This window comes from Balaenoptera physalus (assembly GCF_965194825.1).
Source record: "Balaenoptera physalus genome assembly, chromosome: 7".
Classification (NCBI taxonomy): Eukaryota; Metazoa; Chordata; class Mammalia; order Artiodactyla; family Balaenopteridae; genus Balaenoptera; species Balaenoptera physalus.
Window position 1 is genome coordinate 36,403,898 of NC_138886.1, and position 21,883 is coordinate 36,425,780.

At 37.1% G+C, this 21,883-nt stretch overlaps 2 protein-coding genes across 5 annotated transcripts in view; one reads left to right on the plus strand and one right to left on the minus strand.

Moving 5' to 3' along the window:
• Positions 1-21,883, minus strand: part of CCIN (calicin) — a 399,321-nt gene that overhangs the window by 318,347 nt on the left and 59,091 nt on the right. The gene's annotated exons all lie outside the window — the stretch shown is intronic.
• GNE (glucosamine (UDP-N-acetyl)-2-epimerase/N-acetylmannosamine kinase) overlaps positions 1-21,883 on the plus strand; it is a 45,143-nt gene that overhangs the window by 7,290 nt on the left and 15,970 nt on the right. For 2 of the 4 annotated variants that reach the window (XM_082468632.1, XM_082468633.1), the window contains exons 2-4: positions 3,069-3,274; positions 18,015-18,466; positions 21,214-21,366. In XM_082468632.1, the coding sequence (XP_082324758.1) occupies positions 3,111-3,274; positions 18,015-18,466; positions 21,214-21,366 (769 nt within the window). In that variant the 5' untranslated portion in view covers positions 3,069-3,110. The remainder of the gene's footprint in view (positions 1-3,068; positions 3,275-18,014; positions 18,467-21,213; positions 21,367-21,883) is intronic. The other 2 variants (XM_082468635.1, XM_082468634.1) reach the window with 1 other exon arrangement.

The following is a 21,883-nucleotide window of genomic DNA, read 5'->3' on the forward strand; positions in this document are numbered from 1 at the left end:
TCTCAGCTCTGTCTCTCAGTTTTTGTTTTGTTTTGTTTTGGCCATGCCATGTGGCATGTGGGATCTTGGTTCCCCGAGCAGGGATCAAACCCACGCCCCCTACATTGGAAGCGTGGAGTCTTAACCACTGGACTGCCAGGGAAGTCCCTCTCAGTTTTCTTTACAGTGCTCTGCACAGAGTCAATTCTCAATAAGTGTTTGTGACATTGGTCATTTTTACTTCCAGGGCTCTCATAACCCTACATATATTTGAAAAGTTGATGGCCAGCAATTTTCAAAATTGCACTTTTATGTTTGATATTTCTAATGCCTTTGAACTTTCCCATTTTACCACTTAATTCAGAAACATAAGAGGAGTTAAAAAAACAAGGTATGCAACAACAGTGTAGCATATGTTACTAACTGCATGATACACACTCTATGTATTTATAAAATATATTTGTATTTATATGTGTGAAGAAATGTATATTTATTTGTATATGCATAGTTTATCTGCAGAAGGATAGATAAGAAACTAGTAATTCTAACCATCCAGGGAGAAGAACTACATGTCTGGGAACACAGATGGGAAGACTTTTTGCTCTATAGCCTCTTGTGCCTTTTCAATTTTAAACCATGTGAATGTACTACCTAATCAAAAAAATAAGTTAGTTAAATAAAAAATTATTTTTAAAAAAGAATTCTCCCCTTAACAAAGGATTTTTACCATTTTTTTCCCCCTAAGATTTAACTTTCCTCCTTAAAAAAGTTTTGGCCTTATTAACATTGTTTTATTTTTCATAGTTTGTGTATATGGCTACCTTACTTTCAGTTTTGGTATAATAACCTTTGAGTTACTTGGTAAATACTAACATTTTAGAATTGCCCAATGGAAAGTTTACTATTCTCTTAAAATAAATACAAATTTATCAACCATAAATGATTTGCTTTGCCTCACCCAGCAAATTAAATATCACCAACAATTTATTCAGCTCAAATTTAATAATGAGTGGAAAAAGGTTTATGTACAAGAACACTTAGGACAACCGTTTTTGGAAAAATATTTTTGTCTCTTTGGTTAGGTAGTGCTTAGATCTCACAAATACAACTCGCTTGACGAATGCTCACTTCACTATCTTACAAATGCTTTCCATTGGGTGGAATTAGCTCTTACTGGAGATTATAAATTCTGAATGGGCCTAATGATGGGCAATTTGTGATTATAGAAGTTCTAGCCTATGAGAGATGAGATATCAATAGCAGAAGGCTACTGACGAGATTTCCACTGAGTTTCAGAGTCTACCCTGATTGAAAAGGCAGCTCCCCTTTTATTGGCATCTTTACTCAAGCTTCTCTGGATTCCTGATTGCAAATTCTGAATATTGATACACTTCCAGAGACATAAGCATTGAGATCAGTCCATGAAGTGAAATTTTACATTGATATAAGGAAGTTTAAAAAGCTCCTTGAAACATAGCTCTTATCCCTTGCCCCTGGTTTTTACTTTTTGAAAGGAGGGTATAGAATGGTGGGGGGATGGGTGGGCAAAGGAGTTGAGGAATAGTATATGTGTGTATGATGGGGCCACACTGCTGAGAGGGAGGCAGCCACGAAGAGGGGTGGAGTAAGGAGGAACTGAGGTTTATGCGAAGGCTTTCCAGAAGAGATGACACTTAGCCTGAGTTCTAAAGGATGAGGAAGAATCCAGGCAAGAGGGAAAGGAAGTTTTAGGCAGAGGAGCTTGCATCTAGAAAGGCACAGAGATATGGAGACCCACAGGTTGAACTGCAGGCACTTTGGCATGGCTTTGGTTCAGAGTAAGGATAGTTAGTTGTAAGGGGACAAATGGTTGGAAGGATGAACTAGGTCCAGATCAGCAATTTGGAATTTATCCATAGGTGGTATATCCTGTTTAGCAGTGTAATCAGATTTATAAACTTTGGAAAGATCACCCTGAAAGTTTTTGGGAGGCAGGGCAAGACTAGAGACAGGCAAACCACTTTGACAGCTGTTAGAATCGTTCTGACCTAAGATCAGGGATTGGACTGGGGGATGTTCTGGTGGGTGGGGATGGAGAGGAGATAGATTTGAAAGATTCATTCAGGAGGTTGAATTGACAGGACTGAGGAGGTACAGGGTGAGGAGCAGAGAAGACAAGGATGTCAAGGCATTTGGATGAGTGGAAGTTCATAACAGAGTTAGAGAATCAGGAAGGAGGAACAGGTTTGGAAAAGAAAGTGAGTTCAGTTTGGGACAGTGACTTTGACGTGCCTATGGGACAGGAGATAGCTGGTAGGTATTTGGAGTTGTCAAGTGTGTAGGTACTGGCTATGGATGCTAACGAGGCCTTGAAGGTAGGGGTTTTTGTTTCATCTTACTCATCTTTTCCTCAGCACTAATCACAGTGCTTTGTATATAGTGTGTAGCGTGAGGGTGAATAGCTCACATTCCTTACAGGTGTGATCTTGAATCTTGGGGAAGTAATTTCCTCTCTTAAGACTTGTGTTTTTCTCTTTCTGTAAGTGGGGGAGTTGAACTAGATCAGTGGTTCTCAACCAAACTTTGCCTCTAGTCTGGTATGTTTGGATCAATTGTGAGGAATGGCAAGTAATTTTTAATTAATAATAAAGAGCTGATGTTTGCTTGCCTTTTAAATGAGAGTTGATTTATATTAAACTCTTTTTAAATTGCATTCCAACATGCTTTCTTAAGTGTAAGAGAAAAGGGTGGAGTCATAGTTGGTCTGCTGGAATTTCATAACTTGATATACCAGTTGGGTGTGTCACACAGAAGTGGGGTGGAAAAAAGTTAAGAATCACTATACTAAATGGTGCTTAAGGACTTAAGACTGCAAAATTTTACGTTTATATCTAGGACCTATCATTCTGATTATAAAGAATTTTTATTTTTTGTGTTTATAATGTCTTTTTAAAATTTATTTTTTACTGAAGTATAGTTGAACTACAATGTTGTGTTAATTACTGCTGTACAGCAAAGTGACTCATTTATACATATATATACATTCTTTTTCATATTCTTTTGCATTATGGTTTATCATAGGATATTAATTTTTATTTTTGCGACTTCAGGAACTCTATTTTAAGAACCTCTCAAAAAGAAAAAAACAAGTCATGGAGAAGAAGGAGAATAACCGAAAGCTTCGGGTTTGTGTTGCTACTTGCAACCGTGCTGATTATTCTAAACTCGCCCCAATCATGTTTGGCATTAAAATGGAACCTGAGTTCTTTGAACTTGACGTGGTGGTACTTGGCTCTCACCTGATAGATGACTATGGGTAAGATGAAAACATTTTCTTATGATATTCTTCATTGCAACATGATGTACTGGTGAGAACTTCGGTCTTGGAGCTGTGTGGACTTGGCTTCAAATCCCAATTCTACCACTTAGTTTTTAGGTGGCCTTGGAGAAGTTGCCTAGCATCTCTGAGCCTCAGGTTCCTCAGTTATAAAATGGAGTGAAAACTTGTGTTGTAGGTTATTTTGAAGAATGGAGATAGTGACATAAAGTATCTATACAGGGATGCTGCCTATTAGATGGTTGGTAAATTATAGCTATTATTATTATTACTTTTATTTGCTATTACATCCGGAAATGTCATTTATAAATATATGTTGTGTGACTATAATGTGATTCTATGTAATCTGTTTTGTGAGTTCTAATGCTAATCCTATATTAAAACTGCATATAAAGTAGTAGATATGGAACAAGATTTTTAAAATCTAATTGATCCACAAGGTAAAGTAGAATTTTATAATACCATTACCATTAATTCTTATTTTGGTGACATTAGGTTTGTTATCGATCATACTCTAAATATGAAAAATGAAACTTGGGAAATCTTTGAGGGAGCAGATGTATAAACCAAAGATGAACATTCATTTTGTTATATGTAATAAAGTGGCATTTAGTGCACCCTTATGGCATGAAAACATTAATGCAGCCTCCAAAGTATTAAATATGAAAGAAGCTTGTGTTAAGGTAAAATTGTATTTTTAAATGTCCTTTAACAATAAGATAATGACAGCAAAAACAAATAAAAACCTGCCCCCAAAAACCAGTTTAGCAATTTGCTCTAAGAAAATAACTTTTAAAGACAAGAGAAGAAACTTATGGAGAGCTCAAAAGTTCATAGATTTTTAAAATGTGAAATGAATTCTGGCTATCTAAGAAAATCCACTTGGGTTTTCTTACGTTATTGAACAGAGATAGGACAAAGTAAAGGAGAAATTTTAGCTAGAGCCTGAGGGGAAAGTCTAAGTGTGTTCTTTTACTTCTGTGAGAAAAGTTTGGCAGAAGACTAGTGGGGGAGAGACTTTCAAGGAGATTGTGGTAGGTTTCTTATCTGCCTACCACAGTAATTAAGTGGGGAAGGTAGTATTTGTCAGGTGAGACTGTTGAAATGGAAACTTGACTAGTACTTAATGGAAATGTATGTCTACAGTGCATTCTAGCACAAGAAATTGGTTGCTTCTGGGGAGAAGAACTGGATAACTGGTAAAACAAAAGTGAGAAGTAGCCTTTTCACTGTACAAGCTTTTGTATCTTGAATTTTGTTTTTATTTATTTATTTATTTATTTATTTATTTATTTATTTATTTATGGATGTGTTGGGTCTTCATTGCTGCGTGCGGGGCTTCTCTAGTTGCGGCGAGCAGGGGCTACTCTTCGTTGTGGTGTGCGGGCTTCTCTTGTTGTGGAGCACGGGCTTTAGGCGTGCGGGCTTCAGCAGTTGTGGCATGCGAGCTCAGTAGTTGTGGCTCATGGGCTCTAGAGCGCAGGCTCAGTAGTTGTGGTGCACGGGCTTAGTTGCTGTGGCATGTCCATTCTAAATGTCATTGTTTGCATCTACTAACCCCAAACTCCCAGTTTATCCTGTAAATTTTGTATGGTTGTGTTTTCATTGTCATTTGTCTCAAGGTATTTTTAAATTTCTGCTTTGATTTCCTCATTGGCCCATTGGTTTTTTAGTAGCATGTTGTTTAGTCTCCATGTAATTGTTTTTTTCTCATTTCTTTTCCTGTGGTTGATTTCTAGTTTCATGCCATTGTAGTCAGAGAAGATGCTTGAAATAATTTCTGTATTCTTAAATTTGTTGAGGTGAGTTTTGTGCCCTAGTATGTGGTCAATCCTAGAGAGTGTTCCATGTGCACTTGAAAAGAATGTGTATTCTGGGTTTTTTGGATGTAAACAATGTCCTGAAAATATCAATTAAGTCAAACTTGTTCTATTGTAGCATTTAGGATCTCTGTTGCCTTATTGATTTTCTGTGTAGAAGATCTGTGCATTGATGTGAGTGGGGTGTTAAAGTCTCCTACTATTATTGTATTCCCATCAATTTCTTCCTTTATGTCTGTTAGTAGTTGCTTTATGTATTTGGGTGCTTCTATATTAGGTGCATATATGTTGACAAGTGTAAAATCCTCTTCTTGTATTGATCCTTTTATCATTATATAGTGTCCTTCTTTATCTTTCTTGATGGCCTTTGTTTTAAAGTCTGTTTTGTCTGATATGAGTATTACAACTCCTGATTTCTTGTCATTTCCGTTTGCATGAAACATCTTTTTCCATCCCCTCACTTTCAATCTATGTGTGTCCTTTGCCCTAAGGTGGGTCTCTTGTAGGCAGTGTATTGTTGTCCCTTGTTTTTTAATCCAGTCTGCCACTCTGTTTCTTTCGATTGGAGCATTCAGTCCATTGACATTTAAGGTAATTATTCATACATACGTATTCATTGCCATTTTAAACCTTGTTTTCCAGTTGATTCTATGTTTCTTCTTTGTTCCTTTCTTTTTCCTTTAGTGGTTTGATGATTTCCTTTTATTTTATGCTTGTGTTTTCTTCTTTTTGGTTTTTGTGAATCTGTTGTATGTTTTTGATTTGTGGTTGCCCTGTTTTTCAAGTATGTTAAATTAACCCCTTCCTATATTTGCTTGCTTTAGACTGATAGTCGTATAGGCTCAAACACATTCTAAAAAAAAAAAAAATCTACATTTTCTTACTCTCCTTCCCCACATTTTGTGACTTTGATTTCCTTTTTTACAACTTTATGTTTATCCTTTTGCCGTTCCTTGTGTTTATCGTTGCTTTCACAAATAGGCTTTTTTAAAAAAAATCTGTATATTGGCTTAAGTGATTTACTTTCCTACTGTGATTTCCTTCTTCCTATATCTTCTTGCTTCTTTTCTGTTTAGAGAAGACCTTTCAATATTCTTTTTAGGATAGGTTTAATATTGCTGTATTCTTTTAGGTTTTGCTTGTCTGAGAAATTCTTTATTTCTCCTCCTATTCTAAATGATAATCTTTCTGGGTAGAGTATTCTAGGTTGCACATTTTTCCCTTTCAAGACTTTGAATGTATTTTGCCACTCCCTCCTGGCCTGCAGTGTTTCTGTAGATAAATCAGCTGATAGCTTTATGAGGGTTCCCTTGTAATTAACTCTTTGTTTTTCTCTTGCTGCCTTTAGAATCCTCTCTTTAACTTTTGCCATTTTTATTATGATACGTCTTTCTTGGTGTAGCTCTGTTTGGGTTATCTTGTTTGGGACCCTCTGTGCTTCCGGTATCTGGATATCTGTTTCCTTCTTTAGGTTTGGGAAGTTTTCAGCCATAATTTCTTCAAATACATTTTCAATCCCCTTTTCTCTTTCTTCTTCTTCTGGAATTCCTATTATGCATAGATTGGCATGCTTTATACTATCCCATAGGTCTCTTATATTACTTTCATTTTTTTTTTTTTTTTGGCTTTCTGTCTGCTGTTTTGATTGGGTAATTTCCATTATTCTATCTTCCAAATCACTTACTCTTTCTTCTGCATTATTCATCCTGCTATTCTTTGCTTTTAGCTTAGCTTTCATCTCGGCAAATGAATTTTCTAATTTTTCTTGGCTCCACCTTATAGTTTTTAGTTCCTTTTTACAGTACTCTGAATTTCTGTGATAGCCTTTCTTAATTCCTTCAGTATTTTCATTACCTCCTTTTTGAACTTGGTGTCTGTTAGACTGAAGAGGTCTGTTTCATTGTTTGTTCTTTCAGGGGAATACTCTTGGTCTTTTAACTGGGAGTGCTTTCTCTCCTTCTTCATTTTGCTTATATTTCTTTTACTCTGTGAGTTTAGGTGAAAAATTATCTACCCTAGTCTTGGAGGGCTATTTATATGTGGGAGCATCCCTGCATAGCTTGTGTGGATTTAATATTTTTTTGGCACGAGGGCCTTTTTTAGTTTGGATGCTTGCCATCTCTTTCCTCAGCATGTGCTCACTGTTAGCCCCTTGATAGGGGGTGTGCAGGTGTACGGCCCGTGTGTGCTCCTGGGAAGGTGGGGGCAGTGGATGGCACCCGGTCGAGGGATTCTTGGCAGCAGTGGCAGCAGGCCACGCACGCTCCCAGGAAGGTGGGGGCAGTGACCGGTGCCTGCTCATAGGACCCTCGGCAGCAGCAGCGGTCCGTGCCTGCCTCTAGAGTCCGAGATGGCAGTGGTGGCTCTCGCCTACCCCTGGGGGTCGTGTAGGCAGTGCCCTGCCACTGGCTAGTGTGTGAGCAGAGAAAGAAGCTCCTATGGCAGTCCCACCCCTCTTCTTGTGTGCCACCCAGCAATGGCACCCTGCCTCTCTGGCGGGCCCAGGCCTTCTCCCATAGCACACCCTAGCCCCCTCAGGCTGTCTCCACGCAGCCAACCCCAGTCCTCTCCCCAGGGTCTGACCTCTGAAGCCCGAGCCTCAGCTCCCAGCCCCCACCCGCCCCGGCGAACGAGCGTCTCAGGCTGGGGAGTGTCGGGCAGCAGCACGACCCTCGGTGCAGGTCTCTCTCCACTCTACCCTCCACAGACCGGTTGCTGCGCTCTCTTCTGAGGCTCTGAAGTCCCCCTCCCATCCCAGCTGATCTCCCCGCCAGTGAGGGGACCTCCCAGTGTGCAGAAACCTTTCTTTTTTCACTGGTCCTTCCCAGCGGTGCAGGTCCCATCCTGATTCCTTTCTCTCTTTATTTTTCTTTTTTCTTTTGTCCTTCCCAGTTACGTGGAGATTTTCTTGCCCTTTTGGAAGTCTGAGGTCTTCTGCCAGCATTCAGTAGATGTTCTGTGAGAATCGTTCCACATGTAGATACATTTTGATTTAAACATTTTGATATATATTTTCCGTAACATATTCCATAAGATGTTACGGAAAAACCCGAATGAACTTTTTGGCCAACCCCATATTTGTGGGAGAAGGTGAGCTCCACATCCTACTCCTCCAGTTTGATCCGATCTCAGCACATTTTTTTTAAGAGGCTAGGGATGTTTCTAAACATCCTACAGTTCACGGGTCAGCCCTCCACGACACAGATCTGTCTGGCCTAAAATGTCAATACTGCTGACATTGAGAGACCTTGCTCTATGGTATTTCCCCCACAGAAACATGAAGAAAATGATGGAAACAATGCTGTATTTTGGTCTGAAAGATTGGCTTAATCATTAGCTAAGTGACTTGCTCGCCTATTAAGGTTAATGTCAAATAGGTGGGATTCAAATTCATGCTTAGCAAAATTGCACATGACTTCATGACTCCATGACTTGGTATTTCAGGAATGCTTGAGAATTTTAAAGTCATGCATGCAAAACTCTGCTGTACTTTCTTTTCTGTGTGTGTAAGTAAATAACCTTCTTTCTCTCTCTTCTTTCTCTCTCTCCTCAACACACAATATTTAACACAGATAGAGTGCCCTGCGCTGTATGCTCAACTGGTGCTCACTGCATTGTGAAGACTTTCCCATCCCAACTAGTTTCTCATTTAGAGAGGGTTAAAAATGACTGTCGTAGACTCAGAAGGATTAATATTCTAATAACTAAAGGAAGTTGCTCTGGATAGGAAGTGAAAATAAAAACAAATTAAGGTGAAAAACTTAGAATCAGACTGCCAAACATGCTAATTAATTGTGGAGGTGGGAGTATCTTCTCGGGAGGAATTGAGTAATTTTTAAGTCTAGTTGACTCTAACAGAATAAGTATCTCCAGCACAACTGTGCATAACTTTTCTATCTCAAGACAGCAGATAGTTGGCACTCTTTATGCAGCTGTCTGAGCATTTTTCTGCAGGAAGAGACATGGTAGGGGGACCATCCCAAATGTAAAAGCTGAGGAGAAAACTTAAATCCCTCAGGGATGATTCATTCTGCTATTGGAGAGGTGAAGTTTGAGAACTGCTAATCATATTTCTTTATACTTTTAATATGCAACAGCACAAAGAAAAGAAATAATCAGAAAACAACAACTGATAGATCATTCAACTGATTTTCATCTAAGAATGATGCTTCCAAATTAGAGACAAGGTTATTTAAGAGGAGGAGGAGAGGTACTATCAGTAAAGATTAATGAGAAGATTGGTTGTGGTGGTGTGGGTACCATGACAGCCCCTACTGCTGTGAAGAGGTTCAGTTTGGGGACTTAAGACAAATGCACTGGATCAAGTCTAATTTCATTTAGAGACTATATCGGTGGCCTAGTTTTGTTACAGTCCCATAGTTTTTGAAAATGTTCAAGTTTGGCAGCAGTTCAAACTAAATACTTAAAACATGTTTGTTTAATACATGTTTAATACAGAACTTAGATTAAAAATAAACTCAATATTTCAGTTTAATTCAGGGCTTAGCAAATTCTTCAAGTATATTTGGTGTTATGGGACATAGTGTTTTGTTTTTTGAGATGCTATTTCAAGGGGATTCTGATTCTGGTTCCTGATTCAAACAGTTAGGTATGAACATTCTGTAGGCAGGACAGTCTCAGAATTAAAGCTATGTTGCAATCTTAGAAGAAATACTGGCCAGAGGTTTCCAAATTTGGTAAAACAAACAAACAAACAAAAAAAAATCGATGTACAGATCCAGAAAGGTCAACAACCCCTAACAGATAAATACAAAGAAAACTACCTGTATACAATAGCATAGTCAATTTGCTGAAAACAAGAAAATCTTGAAAGCAACAAGACAAAAATTACATTTCTTACAGGGGAACAATGATATGAATGATAACTAACTCACTGTCTGACAGTGGAGGCCAGAAGACAATGGAGCATCTTTAATGTGCTCAAAGGGGGAAAAAAAACCTCCTGTTAACCTAGAATTTTTTATCTGTGAAAATATCTTTCAAAAATAAAGTTGAAGAGAAAAGCTAAGCAAATTATCACCATCAGGTATATACTACAAAAAAATGCTAAGGCAGATTCTTCAAACTGAAGAGAAATGATACCTGTTGGGAACTTAGATCTACAGGAAGGAGTGACTAGAAATGGTAAAATATATGCATATATATAAAAGAAAGAATGTCTTTAAAAAATAGACCTTATTTTTTAGAACAGTTTTAGCTCTAACAGCAAAATTGAGCAGAAGGTACAGAAGTTTCCCGTATACCTCTCTTCCCCTATACATGCATAGCGTCCCTGTTATCAACATCCCCTACCACACTTCAGTGGTACGTTTTTTATAATTGATGAACCTCCACTGACACACTGTTATCACCCAAAGTCCATAGTTTACATTAGGGTTCAGCTTGGTGGTGTAAGTTCTCTGGGTTTGGACAAATGTATAATGACATGTATCTACCATTATAGTATCACACAGAGTCATTTCACTGCCCCCCAAGTCTTCTCCTCTACCTATTCATCCCTTACCCCCAACAGTCTCCTGGCAATCAGTGATGTTTTCACCATTTCCATAGATTTTTGCCTTTTCCAGAAAGTCATAGAGTTGGAATCATATTATGTAGCCTCTTCAGATTTGCTTCTTTCATTTAGTAATATGCATTTCAGTTTCCTTCATGTATTTTCATAGCTTGATAGTCATTTCTTTTTTTCACTGAATGATATTCCATTGTGTGGATGTATGATAGTTTATTTCTCCATTCCCTTACTGAAGGATATTTTGGTTGCTTCCAAGTTTTGGCAATTATGAGTAAAGCTGCTATAAACATTCGTTTTGCAGATTTTTGTGTGACATAAGTTTTCCGCTCGTTTAGGTAAACCAAGGAGCATGATTGCTAGATCGTATGGTAAGAGCATGTTTACTTTTGCAATAAACTGCCAAACTGTCTTCCAAAGTGGCTGTATCATTTTGTATTCCCCGCAACAGTGAATGAGAGTTCCTGTTGCTCCACATCCTTGCCAGCATTTAGTGTTGTCAGTGTTGCTGGATTTTGGCCATTCTAATAGGTGTGTAGCAGTATCTCCTTGTTTTAATTCGCATTTCCTTGATGACGTATAATGTGGAGTATCTTTTCATATGCTTATTTGCTATCTTTATATCATCTTTGGTGAGGTGTATGTTAAGGTCTTTAGCCCATTTTTATTTATTTATTTTTAAATAAATTAATTTTTTTTCATTTTTAGCTGTGTTGGGTCTCTGTTGCTGCGTGTGGGCTTTCTCTAGTTGCGGCGAGCGGGAGCTACTCTTCGTTGTGGTGCGCAGCCTTCTCATAGCAGTGGCTTCTCTTGTTGCAGAGCATGGGCTCTAGGTGCACAGGCTTCAGTTGTTGTGGCGCTCAGGCTCAGTAGTTGTGGCTCGCGGGCTCTAGAGCGCAGGCTCAGTAGTTGTGGCGCACGGGCTTCGTTGCTCCGCGGCACGTGGGATCTCCCTGGACCAGGGCTCGAACCCATGTCCCCTGCATTGGCAGGCGGATTCTTAACCGCTGTGCCACCGGGGAAGCCCTTTAGCCCATTTTTAAATCGGGTTTTTTATTGTTGAGTTTTAAGCTCAGGGGTCAAACAAGAAATCCTAAGGGAAATTAGAAAATGTTTTGAACTGGATAATAACTATTGCAGTATATCAGACTTCCCTGGTGGTGCAGTGGTTAAGAATCCACCTGCCAATGCAGGGGACATGGGTTCGAGCCCTGGTCGGGGAAGATGCCATGTGCCGCGGAGCAACTAAGCCTGTGCACCACAACTACTGATCCTGCGCTCTAGAGCCCGCGAGCCGCAACTACTGAAGTCCGTGCACCGAGAGCCCCTGCTCCGCAACAAGAGAAGCCACTGCAGTGAGAAGCCTGCGCACCGCAACAAAGAGTAGCCCCTGCTCACCGCAGCTAGAGAAAGCCCGCACGCAGCAACGAAGACCCAATGCAGTCAAAAATAAATAAATAAATAAATAAATTTAAATTAAAAATATTACAGTATATCAAAATTTGTGGGTGTAGATTAAGCAGTGCTTATGGGGAAATTTATAGCTTTAAATACTTACGTGAAAAAAGAGAAATTTAGAGTCAAGGATCCATTTCCACTTTAGTAAACAGGAAAAAGAAAATTAAGCCCAAAGTAAGTAGAAGGGAGGAACAATAGAGTGGAAATCAATGAAATATAAGAGTAGATTAAACAGTAGAGAAAATTAATCGAGGCAAGTTATTTCTTTAAAATAATAAAATTGACAAGCTCCTGCAGAACAAGAAAAAGGGAACACAGTATTTACCAATATAGGATAATAAAGAGGATATCATCTTGATCTTACAGCCATTAAAAGAATAAAAGGAGAATATTAGGCCAGTAAATTTGACAGTCAATTTAGATGAAATGGACAAACTCCTTGAAAAACACCACTTACCAAAATTGACAGAAAAAAATAGAAAATCTCAATAGCTCTATATTAAAGAAATTGAATTCATTATCAAACACTTCCTATAAAAATAACTTCCTACAAAGTTGGCTGCACTTTTGAATTCTATCAAACTTTTAAGATCCTATATAAACTTTTTCAGAAAATAGAGGAGCCACGGGACTTCCTAGATTATTTAATAAGGTCAGCATAATCCTGATATCAAAACCTGAGAAAGACGTTATAAGAAAATTCAGATCAGTATCCCTCATGAATTATAGACATAAAAATTTTTTTCTTTTTTTTTTAATGTCATCAATTTTATACACATCACTGTATACATGTCAATACCAATCGCCCAATTCAGCACACCACCATCCCCACCCCACCGCAGTTTTCCCCCCTTGGTGTCCATACGTTTGTTCTCTACATCTGTGTCTCAACTTCTGCCCTGCAAACCGGTTCATCTGTACCATTTTTCTAGGTTCCACATACATGCATTAATATACGATATTTGTTTTTCTCTTTCTGACTTACTTCACTCTGTATGACAGTCTCTAGATCCATCCACGTCTCAACAAATGACTCAATTTCGTTCCTTTTTATGGCTGAGTAATATTCCATTGTATATATGTACCACAACTTCTTTATCCATTCATCTGTTGATGGGCATTTAGGCTGCTTCCATGACCTGGCTATTGTAAATAGTGCTGCAACGAACATTGGGGTGCATGTGTCTTTTTGAATTACAGTTTTCTCTGGGTATATGCCCAGTAGTGGGATTGCTGGATCATATGGTAATTCTATTTTTAGTTTTTTAAGGAACCTCCATATTGTTCTCCATAGTGGCTGTGTCAATTTACATTCCCACCAACAGTGCAAGAGGGTTCCCTTTTCTCCACACCCTCTCCAGCATTTGTTGTTTGTAGATTTTCTGATGATACCCATTCTAACTGGTGTGAGGTGATACCTCATTGTAGTTTTGATTTGCATTTCTCTAATAATTAGTGATGTTGAGCATCTTTTCATGTGCTTCTTGGCCATCTGTATGTCTTCTTTGGAGAAATGTCTATTTAGGTCTTCTGCCCATTTTTGGATTGGGTTGTTTGTTTCTTTAATATTGAGCTGAATGAGCTATTTATATATTTTGGAGATTAATCCTTTGTCCGTTGATTCGTTTGCAAATATTTTCTCCCATTCTGAGGGTTGTCTTTTCCTCTTGTTTATGGTTTCCTTTGCTGTGCAAAAGCTTTGAAGTTTCATTAGGTCCCATTTGTTTATTTTTGTTTTTATTTCCATTACTCTAAGAGGTGGATCAAAAAAGATCTTGCTGTGATTTATGTCAAAGAGTGTTTTTCCTATGTTTTCCTCTAAGAGTTTTATAGGGTCCAGTCTTACATTTAGGTCTCGAATCCATTTTGAGTTTATTTTTGTGTATGGTGTTAGGGAGTATTCAAATTTCATTCTTTTACATGTAGCTGTCCAGTTTTCCCAGCACCACTTATTGAAGAGACTGTCTTTTCTCCATTGTATATCTTTGCCTCCTTTGTCATAGATTAGTTGACCATAGGTGCGTGGGTTTATCTCTGGGCTTTCTATCTTGTTCCATTGATCTATGTTTCTGTTTTTGTGCCAGTACCATATTGTCTTGATTACTGTAGCTTTGTAGTATAGTCTGAAGTCAGGGAGTCTGATTCCTCCAGCTCTGTTTTTTTCCCTCAAGATTGCTTTGGCTATTCGGGGTCTTTTGTGTCTCCATACAAATTTTAAGATGATTTGTTCTAGTTCCGTAAAAAATGCCATTGGTAACTTGATAGGGATTGCATTGAATCTGTAGATTGCTTTGGGTAGTATAGTCATTTTCACAATATTGATTCTTCCAGTCCAAGAACATGGTATATCTCTCCATCTGTTGGTATCATCTTTAATTTCTTTCATCAATGTCTTATAGTTTTCTGCATACAGGTCTTTTGTCTCCCTAGGTAGGTTTATTCCTAGGTATTTTATTCTTTTTGTTGCAGTGGTAAATGGGAGTGTTTCCATAATTTCTCTTTCAGATTTTTCATCATTAGTGTATAGGAATGCAAGAGATTTCTGTGCATTAACTTTGTATCCTGCAACTTTACCAAATTCATTGATTAGCTCTAGTAGTTTTCTGGTGGCATTTTTAGGATTCTCTATGTATAGTATCATGTCATCTGCAAACTGTGACTGTTTTACTTCTTCTTTTCCAATTTGTATTCCTTTTATTTCTTTTTCTTCTCTGATTGCCATGGCTAGGACTTCCAAAACTATGTTGAATAATAGTGGTGAGAGTGGACATCCTTGTCTTGTTCCTGATCTTAGAGGAAATGCTTTCAGTTTTTCACCGGTGAGAATGATGTTTGCTGTGGGTTTGTAGTATATGGCCTTTATTATGTTGAGGTAGGTTCCCTCTATGCCCACTTTCTGGAGAGTTTTTATCATAAATGGGTGTTGAATTTTGTCAAAAGCTTTTTCTGCATCTATTGAGATGATCATATGGTTTTTATTCTTCGTTAATATGGTGTATCACATTGATTGATTTGCGTATATTGAAGAATCCTTGCATCCCTGGGATAAATCCCACTTGATCGTGGTATATGATCCTTTTAATGTGTTGTTGGATTCTGTTTGCTAGTATTTTGTTGAGGATTTTTGCATCTATATTCATCAGTGATATTGGTCTGTAATTTTCTTTTTTTGTAGTATCTTTGTCTGGTTTTGGTATCAGGGTGATGGTGGCTTCATAGAATGAGTTTGGGAGTGTTCCTTCCTCTGCAGTTTTTGGGAAGAGTTTGAGAAGGATGGGTATTAGCGCTTCTCTAAATGTTTGATAGAATTCACCTGTGCAGCCATCTGGTCCTGGACTTGTTTGTTGGAAGATTTTTAATCACAGTTTCAATTTCATCACTTGTGATTGGTCTGTTCATATTTTCTGTTTCTTCCTGGTTCAGTCTTGGAAGGTTATACCTTTCTAGGAATTTGTCCATTTCTTCCAGGTTGTCCATTTTATTGGCATAGAGTTGCTTGTAGTAGTCTCTTAGGATGCTTTGTATTTCTGCGGTGTCTGCTGTAACTTCTCCTTTTTCATTTCTAATTTTATTGATTTGAGTCCTCTCCCTCTTTTTCTTGATGAGTCTGGCTAATGGCTTATCAATTTTGTTTATCTTCTCAAAGAACCAGCTTTTAGTTTTATTGATCTTTGCTATTGTTTTCTTTGTTTCTATTTCATTTATTTCTGCTCTGATCTTTATGATTTCTTTCCTTCTGCTAACTTTGGGTTTTGTTTGTTCTTCTTTCTCTAGTTGCTTTAGGTGTAAGGTTAGATTGTTTACTTGAGATTTTTCTTGTTTCTTTAGGTAGACTTGTATAGCTATAACCTTCCCTCTTAGAACTGCTTTTGCTGCATCCCATAGGTTTTGGATCGTCGTGTTTTCATTGTCATTTGTCTCTAGGTATTTTTTGATTTCCTCTTTGATTTCTTCAGTGATCTCTTGGTTATTTAGCAACGTATTGTTTAGTCTCTGTGTGTTTGTGTTTTTTACGTTTTTTTCCCTGTAATTCATTTCTAATCTCATAGCGTTGTGGTCAGAAGAGATGCTTGATATTATTTCAATTTTCTTAAATTTACTGAGGCTTGATTTGTGTTCCTAGATTATTTAATAAGGTCAGCATAATCCTGATATCAAAACCTGAGAAAGACATTATAAGAAAATTCAGATCAGTATCCCTCACGAATTATAGACATAAAAATTTTAAACAAAAAATTAGCAAATCATATTAAGCAATATACAAAAACAGATAATACGTCATAACCAAGTGGGTTTATCTCAGGAATTCAAGATTGATTTAACATTCGAAAATCAATTAGTGTGATTCACGTATTAACAGAGTAAAGGGGAAAATCAGATGGTACAGATGAACCGGTTTGCAAGGCAGAAATAGAGACACAGATGTAGAGAACAAACTTATGGACACCAAGGGGGGAAGGGGGGGTGGGATGAATTGGGATATTGGGATTGACATATATACACTAATATGTATAAAATAGATAACTAATGAGAACCTGCTCTATAGCACAGGGAACTCTACTTCACTTCCCTGTACAGTAGAAACTAACACAACATTGTAAAACAGCTATACCCCAATTAAGGAAAAAGGCGGGGGAGGGGGGCAAGAACCAACACAATCATCTCAATAGATATTAAAAAAGCATTTGACAAAATTCAACAACTAGTTATGGTAAAACCTTTAGCAAACTTGGAATAGAAAGGAAATTCCTCAGTCTGATAAAGACCACCTGTGAAAAACCTATAGCTAACATAAAATTTGTGCTTTTCTCCAAAGATTGGTAACAAGGTAAGGACATCCACTTTCACCACTTCTCTGTGTACTGGATGTAACAGCCAGTGCAATGAAACAAGAAATATAAATAAAGGCACAAGATTGTCTTTATTTACAGACGACATCATAGCTTTTGTAGGAAAATCCAAAGGAATCTATAAAATGACTACTAAGCCATCAGTATGATGTATGTAAAGAATCCTTCATGATCTGAGAAAATATAGTGTTAAATAGACTAACTAGATTACAGAATTGTACTATGATGTGTTCTCAACCATGTTAAAATATTATGCATAAAATGGCTAGAAAGAAATCAAAATGGTAATACTGATATTGCTGAGTGGTAGGTTTATGCATGATAATTTTCTGTATTTTCCAATTTTAAAATAATAAATGTACTATATATTTAGAAAAAAAAGTCAGATCTTTTAAAATCTAGTCATAACAGGCAGGAAACTTTAAGGCATTGAGAATTGCTGTTGTTACTGAAGCATGAAACAGACCTGAAACTGCATTTCACAGCCAATTTAAAAACCTACATTTTCACCCCAGTCAGAATTATGCTGCATTAATGGTAACATACAAAGAGAATTCAGGAGATAATTTCCATCATTCAGAAATTTATATTATAGTGACATGTCAGGTATCCTGGTTCCATACTATTTTTTTTAATGAGCTCTGCTTTTATAAGTAATTTTTTTCTATTAAGTAGCATATTTCTTTTTAAAAATATATATATATTTTAAAAAAGAAAGAAAAAGTTGTGACCACTGTAAAATTTACTCTCTTTTTTCCTGATAAAAACATTCTCCCTCTGATGTTTCTCCCTCCAGGTGCTCACTGAAGGGGGCACAAGTGAGACCTCTCAGGTGTGGGATGTGTTGATCTGGGTGGTGGCTAGAGGGGTGTTTCTGTAGAAAAATTAATCAAGTGATCTGTATATTTATGGTCTGTGCTTTTATTTTTGTGTGTAAGTTACACTTCAGTTTATTTTAACAAGGAAATTGTGTGAAATATTTCTCCCTTCAGGGTTAATGTTGATGTTTTTATAGCCCTATACTTAAGAACATGCTCTCACATTTTTCTCTCCTGCTTTAGAAACACATATCGCATGATTGAACAAGATGACTTTGACATTAACACCAGACTACACACAATTGTCAGAGGGGAAGATGAGGCAGCCATGGTGGAGTCAGTGGGCCTGGCCCTTGTGAAGCTACCAGATGTTCTTAACCGCCTGAAGCCTGATATCATGATTGTTCATGGAGACAGGTTTGATGCCCTGGCTCTGGCTACGTCTGCTGCCTTGATGAACATCCGAATCCTTCACATTGAAGGGGGGGAAGTCAGTGGGACCATTGATGACTCTATCAGACACGCTATAACGAAACTGGCTCATTATCATGTGTGCTGCACCCGAAGTGCAGAGCAACACCTGATTTCCATGTGTGAGGACCATGATCGCATCTTGTTGGCAGGCTGCCCTTCCTATGACAAACTTCTCTCCGCCAAGAACAAAGACTACATGAGCATCATTCGGATGTGGTTAGGTATGTATCAGACTTCATTCAGTCTAATGGTTGCTTTTGTCCGAAAGTTTGGGTATGCTTCAATCCTTTGGAAACTACTGTGGATAGAATGTTCCATTAGCAATCAGAAGGCCAAGGTTTTTAGTTCATAGATCTCACCCTATGGTATGACTTCACCTCTCTGAGACTCACCTTTTCTATAAAATAGACTTAGTGGATTGAATTTTTTAAATCTATGCTATTTTTATACAATGGAATGCTTTTAATCCATTAAATATAATGTTATAGGTGAATATTAGTTACAGGGACCGATCCTGATATATCAAAAAGGAAAAAAAAGCAGGCTATAAAATTATATGTATAATGATACATTTTTATAAAAACAGTAACGTAGAAAGGTCGGAAGTATGTGCATCAAGTCATTTATAATATTCACTTCTGGTTAGTAGAATTAAGTGTTTTTTTTTCCTTTATTTTGCTTTTTCGCACAATGAAAAAAATTGTTATTTTTAATTTTAATGCCTTTCTTATGGGTTTGTTGGAATACTCAGATAAGATAATGAATGTTGAAAGCAGTTATAAGGGATTATGATTATTATTAAAAAGCAGAAGTCATAGTTGTACCATTAGAGATTGTTACCTCTGTAAGTAAGCCTTAAGGTCTGAAATCTTCAATGATCAATGATCTAGATTCCTGGAAATTACTTTTTGCTAATCAGAGGCAAAGAAAATAGGTTTACAAACAATGTCAGTTAGTTAATTTATAGTGAGAGTACTATTTAGAGGGCCAATCAGGACTAATCGTCTATTTAGGTATTTAGGACTTTCCTCTGTGAAGAGGTAGATCTGTTGAATAATGAAATTAATAGTAAATTGATTGGGTGATTGTGTAATCAAAGTGATTGTGTATATTTTAAATCCAGATTACATTAGAACAGGAAATAAATTGGGTTTTTCTACTATATAAGTTAATCCAGTCTATATATTTCTTATCCTTGGACAAATTCGTAGCTACCAGGGAACCTGTCAAGATAATGCTGATGGAACAGGCTTCTGTCTCTTCAGTCTCCCCTTTCTGCATGCTTCTACGTAAACATTCTTGCATTCTGTTCTGATTATAGTGTTAGCTCACTATGTCTTCTGAAAAACTTTGTATTTCTGAAAAACTTGTAATGAATAGAAAATAACCCTTATAAAGCAGAATACAGCAAAATTGTACTTGTAGGGCTTAAGGTTCTCTTTGGAACCTTTTAAGCAGTTTGTGAAAAGAAGAATGACGAAATAGCAAAAACTAGATTTTTTTTTTTTAAACCAGTTGGGGGGGAAAAGATATTGAGCCAAAGCCACCTGTCCCTGGCAATAATACCTTTTGTGCAAAGCCTGTACCTGCTTCTCAACCTGCAATTTCTGACATTATTCTTCTGCTTATAAGAAAAATAGTATTGGGTAAGCCACTCAGAACATGCAGCTTTGTAACCAGAACATTAATAAATAACAGTCCTAATAAAAATATTAGCAAAGTTAAAAAGACATGTTACATTCCTAATACTGAAAGAAATACCACAGTAAATATAGAACTTTTTGACCCAAAACCAAGTAATGGTACCATAATGGAAAGGGTTGTGTGGAAGGGCTGAAGCTGCTGAGTTCTGGAGACAAAGGCAGATAAATGTCAGAAGTCATACATCGAGGACCAGGTGCAGGCTTTGCACAAAATATATTATTGCCAGGGATGGGTAGCTCCAGCTCATTGCTCTGTGTTTTCTTTTTCACTGTTCTTTTTTACTACTTTGTACAAAAATTTAGTAATTATATCCCCACCCCACCCCCAGTTTAGAACGTGATATGGGACCAGTCATTTTTTAAAATAAAATTTTGGAGCTTGTAGTCTTTTAAATCAAATACTACTGAAGATTCTTAGTAAAAAATTTCTGTTACCATTAAATTATAAAAAGTAACTGCTACTGATTGAATTTGGATTAATGATAAAATAGTTCATGATAAAGTTGATCATTAAAATTAATATCACAAAGAAATATATTCTTTCATTAAAAATAAGTGAGTAGAAACAAACAACAAAACAAACAAAAAAATAAGTGAATAGAGCTCATCTTCAGTTTTATGGGATAATATAGGCCCTGTTGCAGAATTCTTTGTGTTATTTGGCATGGCACTGTCCATCCAAATCTTTTACACTTTACATTTTTGCTGAGGAACTGTCCTTGGGATCCCAGCCTGGGGATGAGTGAAGCCTTTCTAGTCCTTTGAACAGAGTTAGAAACACTGGTGGTTTGTTGAATCTGGTGGGCGATAGTGGGGAAATGCCTATGCATTATACGAAATTTATTTCATGCTCAATCAATCTCTAAATGCCCTGATTTGCAACACATTATTACTCATTAATATTGCTGATAATTCATGAGAAACACTAGTTAGAAATTGGGAAGAGTCACATTTTTCTAACGCTTTGAAATATTTTGAATTTTAAAACAATGAAGTCTAGTGTCTACTATTTAAAATTATATATTTTGTTTGTGGTAGCAAGCACCTTTGTAAAACGTTAAGTTCCCTGAGGAATCCTTGGACTTGTTGCTATAAGTTCTTATCCTTTGATCCGAATTTGGATGCCCTGCTTAGAATGTGACAAATTGTTTTTTTCCTTAGAATTTTAAAACATAGACTTTGGGGTTTTGCTTTTTAGAATTTGCTTCTTCCTCCTTTAAGATTCTTAACTAATGAAGCAATGTGGTTTGATTTTCTTTAAACAGGTGATGATGTAAAATCTAAAGATTACATTGTTGCACTACAGCACCCTGTGACCACGGACATTAAGCATTCCATAAAAATGTTTGAATTAACATTGGATGCACTTATCTCATTTAACAAGCGGACCCTAGTTCTGTTTCCAAATATTGATGCAGGTAATTGAACTTGAAAATGAAAGTATGCCACCTACCTTTCCAGTTTTATGTTTCTATTATGTCTTCTTTTGACCGACTTTCCTATCTTGCTTATCTTATCATTGAAGGCCATTCTATTCTGAAATGCATTCTGATTTTCAAAGGATCACCGATTTTGCAGTAGATTGAGGAGTTTGCGATATTATTGTCAAGTCTAGTAGAAACTTAATAGGAAAGAAAGAAATACTTAAAAAAACCCCTCAAATCTCCATTCTAGTTTCATGTTTAGTCTCTTCCCTCCAGTTTCCATCAACGAGAAAATGCAATAGCCAAAACCATTTTTTTTTTTTTAGATTGCATATATATGTGTTAGCATACGGTATTTGTTTTTCTCTTTCTGACTTACTTCACTCTGTATGACAGACTCTAGGGAGGGAGACACAAGAGGGAGGAGATATGGGGATATATGTATATGTATAGCTGATTTGTTATAAAGCAGAAACTAATACACAATTGTAAAGCAATTATACTCCAATAA